At 37.9% G+C, this 17,789-nt stretch overlaps 1 protein-coding gene across 3 annotated transcripts in view; it reads left to right on the top strand.

Moving 5' to 3' along the window:
• The first annotated feature begins 318 nt into the window (after window positions 1-318).
• Window positions 319-17,789, top strand: part of fndc3a (fibronectin type III domain containing 3A) — a 44,546-nt gene continuing 27,075 nt past the window's right edge. Inside the window, exons 1-3 of one of the 3 annotated variants that reach the window (XM_008309075.2) lie at window positions 319-762; window positions 6,037-6,180; window positions 15,633-15,708. In XM_008309075.2, the coding sequence (XP_008307297.1) occupies window positions 6,070-6,180; window positions 15,633-15,708 (187 nt within the window). In that variant the 5' untranslated portion in view covers window positions 319-762; window positions 6,037-6,069. The other 2 variants (XM_025054812.1, XM_025054811.1) reach the window with 2 other exon arrangements.

Raw genomic sequence — 17,789 nt, forward strand, 5'->3', positions numbered from 1 at the left:
TTAAAATCATAATCTAGAATTTGATTCCAGATTTTTGACATCCATTTTGAAACGATTGTTTTTCAGTCTTTTAAAGTCTGTAACATCTTTTCTGGCCCAGAACTATCATTTGATTATTTAAAGCACGCCTCATCTTATGTGTTTGTCTGTGAGAATTGATTGTTACTCCTTATTCCCATGTTTTACGCATTAAGCATTGTCATTACTATTTTTAACCGTGACTAATTTATAATACCAAAAACAGATGGGTATGGAAGCTGCAGGACTGTTTCTGTTCCTCCTTATCTTGAGTGGAATTCTTTTCATCTAATCAGCTGGAATGCGCATGTGCGCGCAGCCCAGTAAGCGATGGCGAAATTTCTGCTCTCTTGTGTGCGCCGAGTAGGGCTTGATGGGAGGTTTTCTCGATAAAAATTGCCACTCGGGACAACGTCATCGATAGTTTACGTCGTCGCCGTCACTCGCCGGTGGTTTGTACACCAGTCTCGGGTGCGGTTAGATCATACACCGTCCGCAGCATTAGAAAAACCACATCTTCATCTTTGCTATAAGTACTAGCTGCAGAGCATTGAAGAGCTAACGTTAGCATGTAAAATTTTTGCCGTGTACAGTGTTTGTACGGGTAGCTCAGTGCAGCTGTGTTAAAGAGTCGTACGTGTCAGGTGTTGCAAACTAAAGGTGGTCGTAACAGGTTGTGGAGGGAGGAGCGGCTGAAGGTACCATCTGAGTCCATACTGCTGCTTCTGCTGCTGCTGTGTCTGAGTGAGTAACGTTAGCTGCGCTGCTGCTAATCACTCGTTTGTAGTTTAGTTACTGCGTCTCCTGAGGGACGCCTGAAATAAAACAGTAAATGTTTATAACTGACATGACTTGAATGTGATATTTTACTGCTGATAGATAACAACGGCCAGCTGTGACTGTTAACACGGAGAACACACACACTCACTCACGCACACACCTGTAGCTAAAGTAAACAACTGCCACAGAGGAAGCTAACCCATCGCTCTTGAATATTTTCCTTTAAATGCTGGCTTTTTATTAATACAATAAATTGGGCTTCATATACAACTTAACTAACCGCACATAGTAAAACACACACTTGGTGTTAACTCCCCGCATCCCAGTAACAATGTAAATGTTTTTTGTCAGCTGTCACAATGTATATTTTATTTCAGAGTTTTCTCTCTCACTCTTTCGAGTGAATATTTGACTATCCATGAAAATGAGGTTGCCCAAGTCAATGCACCAATTACATCTGATCTGATTTTCTTTAAAATAAACCAATCTCAAAATAATTATAAGAGCAAGTTGAGCTGAAAGATTACAAGGTAACACATTTTAGCAGTTCTTAAAGATATTTTTGGCAAAAATTACGGCACTTGATATCATCAAAGCAGAGGTGACTGATAGCAGTCTGGTGGTTGTGGAAATCTTGCCAAAAGAACAGAGTACTTATTGTGAAATGTTGTTTCGGGGCTGTTACTGCCTTAGCAGCAACTACGGGACTTTTTAGCAAGTTGGTGAAAAAAAAGTAAAACTTAGCCTGCACAAAACCATGTTTCACTTTTAGAAATCAGAAAGTTAAGATTGTTTACATTTCTGAGTAACAGTGACACACGTCATGATTTTGATATTGTCAGACATGACTTTTATTATAATCTTGACAAAGGAAAATAGATGTAGGTGTATGGATGACAGGACTGAAGAAACAAGAAAAAGGTTCTGTAAAAATTATTTATTTTATCATTATCTGATTAGCTTTCACATCACAGAAACTGAATCAAAAACTGTTGTGACACTAGCATAAGCAGACTTTCATTTTCATTTTCAAACTAATGATACCTTGGCTGCAGAGATGCTACTAATAACAATAAAATGTTTGGAGGCAAATCTAGGGGACTTTTTAAATTTTATAGGTAATAAAGCATTTTATGATGTGTCTGTACTTTGCTGCAGGTATGAGCAAAGTAATATGTAATTGTAGGGAATACGAAATATAACAAGAGCTGACAAAGGCTTTTTTTAAAAATGCAGTTCTGTCTGACGCTACAGATGACATGAGCTGTTCTGGCCGGTATGTCCAGCCAGTTATCGGGTAAAAAAAATCCACAACAGCCCCTTGTAATTCCTTACTAAGGAAAAGGGTTGGGTGTGGGTATGTGACAAATAAGATTGGGTTATATCATTCTTCAGTTGTCTTTCTAAAATCCCAAGGGCTGTTTCCTTTTCCATGGCTTTACCAACTCCTGCCAGTGTCTTATGTGTGAGAACAGACTGACCCTCTTTAGAGCGCGTGTTTACTAACCACAGTAATAAAACTAAACTTTGCCCTGTTAGTTTTACACACTGGCAGTTTAAAGGGCAGCACCTGTGGCAGAGACTGAAACCCATTGCTGAGCACATCAATAGGGTCATTTATCACTGTATGCGCCTTCCAGGGATTTGTCATCACTTCACAGTCGCTTTTCGCCCGCTTGACAGAGTGAGTTGAAACGGTAAACCAGTGGCAGAATATAATAATACATTAAGATTTGTGTGGTGGGCTTCAAAGGCATTTCATTGACATTTAATGTTAAACAACAGCTTAGACAACTTTGACCTCTCTGTTTTCAGGAATTTCAGTGTCTCAGTCTGTCCTTTCACCAAATTTAAATGCATTATTACTGGAAAAAAAAAGAAGTGACTACAAGAAAAGTGAGTCGGGAGTTTTTTTTGCAAGAGTATTTTAATTTTAAAATTAAGGGCATATATTTCAGTTTACTGTAATTATTACATTGTCTGCTAAATGAATTTAAAACTATAATTTGTATTTAAGCTCTTTCCCCCCTGAGATTCTTTTATTTCAAAATATGTTTTTGTTTACCTTGTATTTATTTTTCTTATAGATACAACATATAAATCAATTTGATTTGGCTTTTGTTCATTAAGAGCATGCGTATCATCTATGTAATCATCACAAATGAATTACTGCATTTTTGACAGCCATAACAAAGATAAATATGTGCAAATACTTCCAACACATAGCAAAGGCAAACTAGAAAACCTAGATACTTAAATAACAAATTAAGTAAATAGCAAAAACAGTTGAAATAATAATGCTTTTGAAAAATAATGCAAGACCAAATGTTGCTAGAACTAGCAATAATGTCAGATAGTGACATTAAATGTTTGAATGTCCTGTAGTACAATAGCAAATGTGTTTATAATATGTATTTCCAACAAACTGATGTGCCAAGAAAAGAATATTATGTCAAACCTAGTTGCCCTAATAAATCCAGTGAAGTATCACTATTGGCCTCGGACATGATTCTGACCTTGCTTGCTCGTGGTCCCCGTCCTCCCCCCCATATGACCAAAAATGCAACTGAGAAACAGCTGCTGCACCAACAGCAACAGTCAAATATGATGTAAAACCAGGACAGCAACAGATGCTGCTTCAGTAATACATCAGTCTTGTTTATTGTCCTCTAACTGGAGAAGATGGATACAGGCTTTACAAAAATGCAGCCACAAAGAGGCTTACACACCGTTCCCCAGGTAACATGAGTCAACTGCCACTTATACTTTACATCTTTTTGTTTCAACTGGTCATGGAGATTTATAAACATGATCCAATTTCACATTTTTTTGGTTGTATGTGTAAAATGAAAACAAATATTTTCAGTAGCTGTTGTGTTTTTATTCACAGATACTAAATTCTAAGGTATAGTATTGCATTTAATATTGTAAAGTTATGGTCTAACAAAGAGTCACTTCTTAATTTTTTACTTCATACAATACAAACTAATTTCTGTGAAAATGCAAAGATCTCTTGCTACCCTGTATTACAACTCAACTCAAGTCTCAACTAATTTCATAATGGTGAGTCAACATTTAGTTGTCAGTTTTTAGCAAACAAATAGATATAAATCTATTTTTTAGACACTAACACATTTTAAGGACTAGTTTTGATGACTGAAGGCCTTAGGGAAAGCACCTGTTTGGTAAAGACTTCCTGAAACACTAGGTTAATTTCATGTCAGTGCTGCACAGAGGTTATAGTTTCTCAAGCTCGGTTCATTGACCGTCACACTGTAGACATGCTAACATGTTGAGCTCAAACAAGGAACAGGAGGGGGGAGGGCCTAATGCTAACGGATTAGCCAGATCACTGTCTGGCGTTGGAGCGCATGCGTGAGATTGTAATAAGGTTCAAGGACGCATGTTACATTTACCTCATAGTGTTCCGATGATCAGGGACCGTGATTTGTGTTTACAACTGCTAAAAGTCAGCAGTAAAGGAATGTATAACGATGTTAGTGTATTCTCTGTACTCTAGCAATAGGTTGACCTAAAAAGGGTTTTCCTGAATTGATGAAATATTTGTTGAACATTAACATAAGAACTAAGCCATGTTTACGGTACAGTCATTTACTTCTAATGGTTTAAAGGTTCATGAAAGAAGATGATTTGATTTGATTTCTCCCATGCTCTTAAAACAGAACATGGTCTCTGTAGTCTGATTCATCATGCAGTTTTAACAGCAGGCAGGTGTGGACATAACCCAGGCAATCCAGGCCCAACACTGTCCATAAAGCTTTGCTTGATTAAATTTGTGATGAACGAGCTCTGCAGTTGTCTAGCTGAAATACATTTTGTTTGTTCCTGGTAAGAGATGAAATACACTACAATGATACCTTCACATTATTATGTATTTATATACAGTATGTGAAATCAAACACACATTGGTACATGCAAGAGGCAGTGGTGGCGTAGTGGTTAAGGAAGCGGACTTTGGTCTGGAAGGCTTCAGGTTCAAGTCCACCAGCTTCCAGGTGCTTAAAGTCCACTGCTTAAATCTGCCCAGTGTTCACTTTGGTGATGGGTTACCAAAGTGACAGCACATTTCGTTGTGTGCTGTATCACAATGACTAGTAGTCATTCACTCACTAGGTTGTACACAGAGTACCTCTTACTAATGGTTTAATTTAAAAGTTACCTAGGGTTGTCACAACAAGAACAGTAAATGTAATATTGTAATATTATTTTGTAATAACAACAATGGATGGAACCTGGATGGATTATTGCAGTAATGTTGTGTGGTGGATTAAATGGATTATTGCAGTAATGTTGTGTGGACAATGAATTGTTGCAATTGTTATACTTTGAGTTGCAAAATTTGTTTCTCCACCTACCAAAATGAATTAAGTACACTACGCCCAAATCCAAAGCCTGCAAGAATGAATATCCAAACACCTGCAGATATCTGTCATACGTGTCTGTTTGTATGCAGATTCCTCAAGAAGGAACTGCTGATGTGCAGCTTGGTTGCGTCAGAAAATACATTTCTGGGTGTGCCTGTGGGCTGCTGTGCTAGAAAATGAGTGGAATAAAATAGTGTTTGGAGATTAATTAGAAAGTGTATCAAATTCCCACTCAATTTGATTCAGCTCCTCATTAGGGTCCTTACTGGAAATGACTGTGCAGTTTAAGGCCTTTTGTAATGTGGCTTTGTCTGCCAACAGAGACTGTTTTAAAGCTCTTGGGGATTTTTGCTGTTGTTATCTTTGTCATGCCTTCATTTTTCACTGTTGTGAAAAACCCCCCAGTGCTGTTAAAACACTTGGTCATTATAGCAGCCCAAAATTCCATTAGTGAGCGTTCACTTAAGGTGATTTTGCATGTGTTGTTGATTACCATCTTGATAGTCCATTTATCTTTGCACTTGTGCATCATTAACTGAAAATTCATTGCACCATTTTTTGTGAAATAAACTGGCTTGCACTTATCATTTTAAACTCAAAGTGACTTTCCTTAACACTGAGTTTTCTAGTGTTAAACCTACAACATTTGGATATTAAGGTGTGTGCGTCAACATCCTAAAGGTCTATTTTGAAAGGAATGTTAATTTCATGTTGTAACATTTGATTTGAATGTTTCTGGAATTAGAAATGCTGACTGCACACTTTGGCCCGATTTAAAAGGTTCCTATCCTGTTGTCTTAATATTAAAATGTACTTGTTTTGTAATCTAATACTTGCGGTGTCATTGTTGTAGGAGTTCCTCTTCGGTGGTGTGAATGAGGGAAACATGGCGGACCACACCCCACCTCTGGAGTCTAGCCAGCATCTCAGCCCTGAACTCCCGATCCTTGCTTCACCACCTCCCCCAGCCATGGTCAACGGTGATGGCCCCCAGCAGGTAACCTCAAGAGTGTTTTTTGACCCAAATTCTCAGCTTGTAACATGTATCTGTAATCTTTTCCTCCTTGGTATAGTGTTTTTTCCAGTCTTTATCCTACCCTTTTCATTTCTGTCTCCACATTGCTGTACATATACGATTGTCCTGCTCTCTGCATAGAACGTTGCACAGTTCCACATTGATGTGCACACATGTGATTTGATTTTCCAGAAGCCCTGAAAGATGGCCTGCGCAGACAGACACTCCACACTTTGTTGATAAATGTTATGAAAATACATTTTCAATATCAGTACAGTTATTATAATTTATTTGCAATATCAGTTTTAATTATCAGTACAGTTATTATAATTTATTTGGTTGTTCTTTTGACTGGTGTAATAGAAAGACATAAATGCTATCACCCTTTCCCCCCAAAAAAAGCTGCACACTTAAGAATAACACTGGTTTTCAGAACCTGAAAAATGTACTGCTTTTGGTGCTACTACAACCTCACATATACTCCTTAATTATAGAAATTAGCATAGCTGACAAAGCTGACTTGTGCAAACAAGTTATGTGAATATATATTATGTGTCAAGCTACTTGTCAGTAAATTTACCTTTGGCTAACTAGTATGAATGTAAACAACAACAGCTGTTAAGCTCTTGCATTTTCAAGATTGCACCCAAGTCAAGGTGTGAATGCGAGTTGTAAGAGCCACTGGAGAGAGGCCAGTCAGTCAGAACTAATGTTTTGCTTATTGATTCTAAAAAAAATGCATTGCATTGCCAGCTGTATTATGGTTTATTTTGTATTAATGGTAAAATTAACATGTTATGCGTAAACCTGAATGTTTGCTACATTGTTTTAATGTTCATCCGTGTTTTTTGTTTTTTTCTGGGACCAACCTTGATATTTTCCAAACCATTTCGTTAACCTTATGCAGTTTGTTAAGATAAGACTAGCTAATATTGACAGTGCCCTACTTCAGGCCTTTACACCCTTCTGGTCATTTTTCCGCAGTGGAAAATCCCATAACTGTATACAGCTTTGTTCACACAGAGATCAAGTTTTTTTTGTTTTGCTTTGCTGCAAGAGCGTTCTCATGGAATTTAGTTACCTTACCACGAGTCACAAAGGTGACCTGATTATCTGAACACATTCTATTTCATTGTTTATTGTTTCCTATGAGGGTTAGAGGAGGAAAATGTGCTGTTTCTTTCTGACTTATGTCGTTACCACCCTGCTGTTGAAACCAATTTGAGGCAGTGTGTTTTCATGATCACTAAAACATACAGACATGTGTTCCGATGAAGGAGAATAACAAGTATCAAATAACACAACAGCATCTGTGTTGTTTAAACCGCAAGGTGATGACGTTGTTTCTGTATTAGAGGTGTTTGTCTCATCCTTCTCCCTCTGCCTCCCTTTTTTACCTCCTCTCTGTCTTTTTCCTTTTCCCTCCCTCTGTCTCTTCAGACTCAGCACAGTCAATATTTGGCTAAATTTCTTTTATCCTGGATTTCATGTGTTGTAATCTTTTTAGTTTCTCACAGAAGGAGAATAATCACTTCTAGCTTTCACTTCATACAAAGAAGCCACAAATCAAATGAAGGAACCATGCCTATTCTCCATCAGTAATATTGTTTGTCAGGCATTGTTAGGTATGTCAAACTTGACAGTAAATTGTAGTGTAACAATTGCAGTGTGCAAAGCAACGACCATATAAATTGTCTGAAGACACTGACGAGGATTCACTTCATTGGCTGGCCCTGTGGAAAAGCAACAAGGACACCTCATGCTTTGTTCTTATTTTCTCTACACCAGTCTTGGCTTCGTATTAACGCTCTGTTGAACCAATTATGTGAGTCAGAGAGGAAGCTGTTGTCCTGGTGTCATTACCTGAGATGATTCCTTTTAAAGAGATGACTCTGGGTGCAGTATGATTCACTGCCTCCATCCATTTAAGCCTCTTTCCCCTAAGTTTTCCCTGATTTTGCTATTTGGTTTGTTGCTAAATCGGTAGCAGATGAATCAGTCTGTTCCTGTCAATGTTTAAGCATTGCTAATGGATTGTGTACTTAGCTGTCGTCTGTGCTGGTGCTTTTACAAACTGCCTTTGCATTTTGTTCATTTTGTTTCTTCCACTAGTTCCATCATTTAATGTATTTACTCTTTTTGTGCTTATGCTGTAAGTGTAAGCCCATGGACGGAAGTCAACATACTCTAAGAAATAAAAAGCCCTTTGAGGAAAAAAACAAACCTACTCAATATGATTGCTTCACTGAAAATCACATCAGTCTCAAGTTTTCATCTGCTTCGCATAAAATATTATATAATTGCTGTTTATGTATTTTTTTTTAACTCAAGTCTTTGTGGGAATATATGCGTAATAACAATGTATCTCTTTATCTCTTTGTCTCAGGTCTTTGTTTTAATTGAGCTAGTTTTGAGCTCTGGGCAGCATGAGCTGAGATTTAACCTGACACTCGTGGCATGTATGGGCCAAAACCCTCACTTCTGACTCAGCCTTTTTCTTTGCAGTCGTTGTAAATTAACGCAAGACACAGAAAACAGTGACCTGGACATGTTCCACTAGTAGGTTGCTAGAAGGCCTAAGATGGTGCAACAAAAATGCAACCTACACTGTTTCTCTCAGCTACTGAATCATCTGAAAACATTTTGGGGGAGGGATGACCAGACCACTATCCATCAGCTTTTGTTAGAAGGTGGACAAGTGTGTGACTCAGCTGTGTTTGGGACACTTTTTTCCCCCCTAAATCAGTGAGGCAAACAAATCCATTATCACTGCACTAAATTACAGAGAGAAAAGAAGTATTGGACATATTATCAAGTAATTCACTTGAGTGATCCGTGCCCCACTCAATAACCCTTCATTTCTGGCACCTAGTACTAACCAAGGGAGGTGACAGCAGTAAGCTGAAAGCCGACCCAATCTATTTGTCACATCTTCTCAATTGTCTTTTGTTTTGTTCGATAAGGCGGGCATAAGGGGGCAATTGTTCAAAAATATGACCATTAATTTACCTTGGAAAGAAAACAGGCCCAGTAGCATAAAAGATCTAACCGAGAAAAAGGTCTAACCGAAGTATAAAGCACCAAAAAGACAGCACTTAGTTCGACACCTCACAAATTTATGTCTATGACTGGAACAAGGTGGAAGGAAGCCTTCCAGAGAAGCATATCTGGAACGTGCCAAAATCAAATGAAGAATGTGCTGAAGGCATTTGCCGAAGAAAGATCATGTGCAGCTTACATCTCTCTATCAGTGCGATCACAGGCTATCACCTATCGAACACTAGCTATATTGTGAGGCACAGTAAAGGCAGCATTACACAGAAGATTTTTATTCAGGCATAGATGAAGGACATCAATTGATTCCACCACCATGCTGATTTACTGAGACAAGTAAAGGAGTACAATCTTAATCAAACTAGTCACATTATAATGCAGGTTACAGTGCAAGACCACATTTAACACATCTTAAACCTAAACCTTCCTACTGCTCTTCATCACTTTAATCATATGTATATGTATTGAATAGGTGTATTTTATCTAGTATCTTTCATACTTTTACAGGATATTTATTTTAGTATCTTTCATACTTTTACAGGATATGCAATCACACTGTTAACATTCATTGACTAATTGCAGCCAAGTTGTAATTTCCTAATGAGGGAAATGCACTTATACTTTTTCATTTTTTTTTAAGATCCATAAAATTTTATCAGAGGAATTGTAAGGGACGTTGTTCATAAATACTGAGTTCATTCTCACAGTAGTAGCTGCATGTAAATCCTCCTTTCAAAGAGACGAGCGTGCCACATTTAGCAACAGTCACAGTAAAATAACACTATCAATTTTCCTGTCTAACATAAAGGACAGATTTTACAGGAACAAACAAGTATTGTAATTTTTTTTCCTTTGTAATGGTTTCTACTCTGCAGTGGTTCCCAGTTGTGTTACATTTTGTTGAAATTCGGCAGAAAGTGTTTTTGTGGCCCAACATTCTCATATCTACGAAAGAATGTTCAGAAATATTGGAACTGTTAGAGCTGATGCTTATTCACTTTAACTGTATTTGATCAAATGTAAATTACTGCTTGGGATCTGGTTACTTACTGTTGAATTTTGATCACCGAACTATACAGTTATAAAACTACATTCATTTTTCAGTTCTTATATCAGTAGAGCTACAGCCTGGGTATTGGCAGCAATCAAATCAGCAATCAACACGTTTCTCTATTTCAGTCTTCTCCTCTGTCATTATATGAAATCCATTTAATTCTCTGTGAGGAACCTGTGAAACTGATAGCCTTATTAAAGAAGTAGTTTTAATAAGTGAATGATCTCTCAGCTTTCCTTGCTACATACAGTACATATACACATTTTTTTGGTTGCTGAGGTAAATGAACACAATGGATAATTTGTTGTAACAGATAATTTTCCCTCAGAAGATAATGAATATTGACATTGACATTACTCTACAATAAACCCTTTGGTGACATTTCCTTGCCATTTTCTCTTTTCAGTGACATCCCAACAGTTTCCATTTTATTCTAGGATTATCAAATGATGAATAATCATTGCAGACTTAAGCATATGCCATCAGCTCAGGGCAGACCACGTTAGTGCCTGGCTAGTTCCGACATTGTGTCATTTGGCTCCTGTTTCCTGTTCATCCAGCTGCTGTGTCACATCAACGCACAGTAAACAATTAAGAGGAACAAATAGTGAGAAACCTGAACTCTGAGTCACCAACGTACAAGAAACATCAGAGCTAACAGCCATGAACGCTTAGAGCCCATTCTCCTGGGTAATAAAACACAACTGCGGCCACCTGTGTGACAGGGTGTATGAATTGATCTGCCCTCTTTACGTAGGTCTCCTACATGGACATAAATCTTTACAGGGGCTGTAAAAAGCTTTATAAATATATCAAATATTTCACATTTAATGTTTCAGAAAGGTATTCAGTCTTCACATCTTACTAATGTTCCAGTTCTGTCTCTTTACAAGGTGGTAGTATCAGCTTGTATTAATGTCACTGCAGTGTCTTGTTCTAACCACAGATGTGTTAGAGCAAAACATCTATTCAACTGCTCCATCTTCAAATTGTACTAAAGTATGAAATATAAAGGGAATACTAGCAGCAGGTTGATTAGGTTTTGCCTGAGTGTAAGTTCTCTTTGCAGAGATTTTTTTCCCTGGTACTTGTAGATTGGGGTTAGGATAATTGGAATTGGAAACTAGAATTTGGTATTAAAAAGTATTTCTATGACTGTGAATGGTATTCTTTTGTGGTCACAAATGAGTGCTGAGGTTGGCTACACTGTCACTTTGGCCCTGAAAATGAATTAAACAGTAGACAATACATTGATTAACTTTCAGAAGAAGCTCTGGAAAAAGACCTGAAGTAGTGCAAAAATGGTCCAGGCCACTCTTAAATTATGCGGCAGAAGTTTGGTTCTTGTAAATAAAGTCAAATCGCTCAAAACCAGGGAATCTACGTACTTCAAACTTAAGACCCCGAACCTTGCATCATTGTTATACTTTAGTGTACGTCAGGGTAACCATGAGCAACAGTTGCCTCGGGCAAGTTATCAGAAAGAGCATCTAGACGGTAGGTTCTGTTGATAAAATCAGGGGCACCACAGCTCAACAACATTTACTCATGAAAATGAAACATCCTTTACTTTAAATTTAGTTTATTTTTTTTTTGTAAATTAAAATAAGGTACACTAATTACAACTTGGATTCACTGATTAAAATTACGGTGTACAAAATCCATGTATGGGTCGGTTGATTGATGAAAGAGTCTTCTGTTGATCAGCTGTTTGCTGGTTGTCAATTTCTTTTTTTTTTTTTTTTTGTCTTTAGGTTTTAAAGACAATTCACGTTCTTTAAGTTTCATTCCAACACTGAATTGGTCTGTTTTTTGTTGGATAACATTTCTCGAAGACAACAGGTTAATGCTAAACAATGTCAAGGGAAATTGCTTTTGCATGCTCTTCAGTTTGTTTTTTAAGAAATCTTTTCAAAACTGTATCTTTCTGTACCTTTTAAGATTGAAGCAGGCATTGGTGTATAAGCATTGTAACTTGACATTGTTCCGTTTTGTTTTGGCACGCACAGCTCGAACCATCAACGTCGCCTTTTTAATGAGCAACCAGTAAGAACAAATGATGGCAGATGTTGCAGAGGCAGTGAACATTTGTTTTTATTGTCCGTGTGCTGCTCTGAGGTCTTTGGAGAAAGCAGAGAACTTGAAGCTGCGGTTGTTCCCAGAGTCAGAGCTATGCAATTGAACTCCCACAACCTCATCTCCTCGCACATCGATTGTAGTATTAAGAGAGAGTGTATGGCACGCTGCTGTGAATGAGCGAGAAAGCCGGAGAGAGTTTGAGGGGGAGGGAGGGAGGGAAAGAAAGGGAGAAGAAGAGGCAGAGAGAGAGTGAGAGGCAGAGAGAGAGAGAGAGAGACTGTAGCGTAGTCGTGTATGTCAGCCTCAGAAGCTGCGTGGGTCGCTCAGCTCCCTCACGCCATTGTTGATGTTGTGAAAAAAAAGGCAGAACAAAGGACTCCCCACGCTATGGAACCCTTACACCCATGCTGGCTCAGCTGTGCTATGATCACACCCCGATGGAATGCCATTGAAATTGAGCATTAGGGAGCACAGCAGGCATTAACAGAGCGGACACAGACACACAGTCAGTGACAAGAGGCAAGAAGGAAACAGTAAAGAAACCTGAGGCATCATTCAAAGTCCTTCTCATTTTTTTGGACTGTTTTTCCGGGTTCAATAGCTCCTTTTTTGGAAATTAGCCACAGCTGATAGGGTTCCAGAGCCTTCTCGAAAGGTTTGGCGTGGACATTATCGTGGCTTATTTGTTAAAGAGGTTGCTGTGGATACTGACAGAAAGAAGGCTGCACTGGAGCTTGAGGACAGAGAGAATGAGACACCTGCTGCAGAGTATGCTGCGATAGAGCAGATGTGGCTGAAGCAGGCAAAAGCAAGCATTATATTTATGCCACGCTCTCATCTAAATGCTGTATCCACCTCAAGAGACTGAGTTCTATCATCTAAGACAGCTTCTGCTTCACTCCACCCCTGTTGTCAGTTTCTTTCTGGATTTTGCACAAGAGTTGATGGAAATGGATAGTGTTAAGGACCATAATGGGCAGATGTGTCAGCTTCCAGGACCATGTGATTTCTCATGAGGGCTGGTCAGTGTGGTGAAGGGTCTGGTCGACCCTGGAGCATTTTTTTATTTCTCCTTCTGCTTGAAAATCGATGCTTGAATGAGAACAAGCAATGCGGGCGACAGTAAGTAGCAGTCAAATCTTTTTGAAAATATCTTTGTTTCGATTTGTCAAAATTGTCAGTTTGAGTTTTCAGTATAACTTTTTATAAAAATGTCAAGTTTAAAAAGGAAGACAGAAACTGGGGTGGGGGTTGATTTTTTTTTTCCAAGCACAGGAGGTTGTGGAAAAACAAAATAGTGAATACACATCCTTAGCCCCAACCCTTCACTACCCTCCACCATCTACACTTGCTGCTGACGCCGTTTGTGTGGGTGTGTATGAACATATGAGCTTCTGTGTGTGGCAGTCAAAGGGCTCTTTCCTCTCCCTGCTGAGCACATGAATGGGAGCAGTGTCAGAGATGGAGGTGCTGACAGTTTCTCTGTTGGAAGAGAGCTGGGGACGAAGAGCTTCGCCAGTGGAGTGTAGATTTTATGACAGCGACCTTAACAGTAGTGAGGTAACTATAAAGCCCACACATAGCAGCAAGTGTGCGTCGGTGGAAGAGTTTAGTTGCAGTGATTCTGATTTCACAAAATATGTTATTTTTTTCTTTAAAAATATGATGTAAATAGAGCTGTTGATTATCTGACGGAAAAGCTGTATTCTGGTTTGTCATTGATTTTTTTTTTTTCGGTAATCAAAAATGGTGGTGATTGATCCTGATTTCGGAGTCTTGTTTTTGTTTCAAGAAAAAAACATTGTGACTTGTGGGATATAGTTATTAACCTGATGTTATGTATGAAAATAGTTAGACATCAAAGGTTATGAAAAAGCCTACGAAATAATGAAAGTCAAAGATGTCAAAATCTCGTAACGGTAACGGTTTGGTGGATCCGTTAAATCTGACGTCCACAGTTCGGTACATTTATGGTATGAAAAGAAAAGAGGTGAGTCACATACAAATAGGGGTGTGAGAAAATAGCAATACGCCCATTTATCGCAATATTTTGTTACACGATACTGTATTGATATTCAACAGCTCTGTGTATTTTTTTGTTCCCATGTTCTCCCATGAAGAAATTTGCAGTTGCCTTTGCAGTAGTGGAATTGTGTGATCCAATTTGAATGAAATTTTATTTAATTCAGAACTCAAAATTATGTGACTGGTATTGCAAGTGTTGGGGTTGCTGATCTCAGACTTTGATTCATTTGAAAAACAAATGTCTGTGAAGGAGGTAAAAGAAGAGGGAGATGATCATTGTTGATTTGTTGAACTGAATCTATTAAAAATCCATAAATCCAGAACTAAATGGATAAAAATATTAAAAGAATGTGAATATCAGATGGTACATATTTGATTGTCTTACCAAATGGAAAGGGCACAATGACAGAAAAACAAATACTGATAAACTAAATTCACCTGGAGTCATCTTTAATCAATATGCAGGAGATTATTGATTTAAATATTACTATAATATGATCAATAATATTCTTGTGTTCTAGTTTAGAAAACCTTTCAAATATGTAGTACTACACATCAACCTTTAAAGTGCACAAGAAGCTAGAAAGGCAAAAGGAAACAGGCTCCCCCTTGTGGCTCTTCAAAATGAATCCCAAAGCATCTACAGCTTTTTATTGACATGAACACATTTTTAGTTTATTCAGAAGTAAGTAGATTAACAGCACTTTGCTAAGTTATTACAAAATACTCTTCTGTTGCCCTGTAAATAGAGTTTTTCCCTGTTTTGTTTAAAGCTTGCGTGCCCACATTTTTTGGGCATGTGAGTGGTAGTTTGAGGTTAATGCTTGTTTTTTTTTAATTCCAGCTTCTCAGTCTGCTGCACATATTTGAAGCAGACGGTTATTGTTGTTGTTAAACTGCGTTTAGCTTTGTGTGTTGTTACTGTGTCATTAACATTGCTTGTATCTACCTTTAAAACTGAGAAGCCTTAAAAGGACTTTTTTTTCTTATACTAAGGTGTGCAGATATTGACATTGTCTATCACTAAGCCCAGAGGGTGTGAAATGTACAACTGGTTTCCATGACTTCACAGTGTGTTTATTTTTCCAACAATGATTGTTCAGATATGCCAAAATCCTGTGCCATATGCTCACCAGTCTTGGGTTTTGCACAGACAGTCACTGAGGTTCATATTTAAATCTATCCTCACATTTTTAAATGAAACATCTTTCTTTCTTTTCAGGTAATCCTGGTACAGGTAAACCCAGGTGAGGCCTTCACCATTCGAAGAGAGGATGGTCAGTATCAGTGTATCACAGGTAATACACGAAACACTTCCTGTCTCTTTTCTTTAAAATTCTGTTTGAAATGTAAAGCTTAAAGCCTTTTGACCATAGAGCCAGATAGATAAACATAAAAGCACTTGCATATTCTCTAGGTTTTTGAAGATCCATATAGCATGAAGTACGCAATCCCATAACTTGCCAAGTATGACTCTGACTGCTCAATCATTTTGGCACTGCTTTAGCTTACATTCCACTTGAAGTGCGATCAAGGCCACGGAGGACTTTATTTTTGTGCAAGAGAGATTATAGATTGGTTTAAAATTGTGGCACGAGTTTAATATAAAAGCAAACTAGACTTTTTGATATGGATGGGTTGATTTAATACTTGATACAGAATTTAGTAGCCTGGCCGATCTGATAGCTATGCCCAAATGCTTATCTTAACTTTGCACAACATGCAGTAAACAGGGATACTCTTCAACGGCAACCTGCAGCATGCTGGTGGAGAAAAAAAAGGAATTGGATTGATATTGGTATGGACAGCTACTCCAAGTTGCACTGTCGGCATTAGACATGGAAAAAAAGTTGTATTTAGCATCCTTAATTTTGGAGAGAGCTGCAAAGTAAAACTTTTCATTAACCAAATATAATTTCTAGAAAGATGTTTTCCCGCAAAAAGACCTGATAAAAAATGCTTGTACAATCGTACATGTATAATCGTTACACAAAAGCCTCTATTGCTGCATTTGAAATTTTCCCATGTACCCAGTCACATAAATAATGGTGTTCGACATACCCTCGTGAATTGATAGCAAAAATGAAAAACATGAAGAGGTATTTATAAATTTAAATATCATGAATAATGTATACCTGCTACTGATGCGCTGTAAATCACATTGATATGTAAATTAGGCAGTGGGCAACGTTCCATAAAACATTATTAAACTGATATCATATGCAAATAAAGCATTCTGTTAAATTGTATTGTCTACCCATTCAAAACCAGTGCTTGCATGATATACAGTACAATGTTCCAGAGTGCATACATATTTATTAGTTTTTTTCGATCATACTACAACTTAATGTTCTTGTTTGTGTGGTGACACTTTTTTTTTTTAGGTTTAATTGATTAGTAGTAATATGTTTTGCTATAAAGTAAATGAAAAAGTGTTATCTGCTTTGTTCTGAATGTGCATTAGTATGGATTTTTTTGTGCTTCTGAAGTTGCCTGCCTTCAGAATTCAAAGAAGGGCTTAATCCAGAAAATGCAGGTAATGGTCTAGTGACGTTTTGAAGTCCTGCACTTATCTTTGGAAATGAGGTTCAATAAGCAGTTTTTTGTGCTTTCATGTGGACCCAAATGCATTTTATTTCCCAGGCATAAAAGAACAGAGGTTTGGGCAGGATGCATTAATGTGTTTTTACAAATATAACAGGATGATGGCCATACTTCATAGCCTGCGGATTGCTTGATGACGTAATTGTTTTTTATGCCGTTAGCCAAGTAAGGTTAGTGTAGATATTACAGCGAAGGAAGGAGGTGACCTGAAATCATGTTGACTCTACTGTAAACCAAAGATACTACTGTACACATTCTTGATATATGACTTCCACAACCGCAATACTCAACATCAAGAAGCATAAGAAGAAGGCAAACATCAGTTTCAGTCAGCGGCTCAGTTGCTGAGGTAAGGTTCACAGTGTGTGGACACAACTTCCACTGCCAATAAAGGCTGATTTGAAGGCATGGGAGGTTGCACCAAATACTTTAGACTAATTTGCCACATTTAAGAGTGCATGACAAACAAACATCTGAATACCTCTTCTCCTATATTGTGCCTAACAGATGGCTTTTGATGATTAACAAGCTCGCTCCAGAGAGAGCAGATGGAAACATTTTCTAATCCTTGTACGGTTTAAAAACCAAGATTGTGTCACCAACTCAATTCAGTTGTTGCGTTAGCTCCACCTGGTTGACTGATCTTGTTGAGGCCTCTCTACTGCTGTCCACCCTGTCTTTATCAAGTTATATTATGGCCTGTCTTTAGATGAACATGCAGCAAAAAGCACAGATCATCGAAACTATTGGAGGCTGGTTTATTCATTTAAAATGC

This window comes from Cynoglossus semilaevis, chromosome 4, assembly GCF_000523025.1.
Source record: "Cynoglossus semilaevis isolate Cse_v1.0 chromosome 4, Cse_v1.0, whole genome shotgun sequence".
NCBI lineage: Eukaryota > Metazoa > Chordata > Actinopteri > Pleuronectiformes > Cynoglossidae > Cynoglossus > Cynoglossus semilaevis.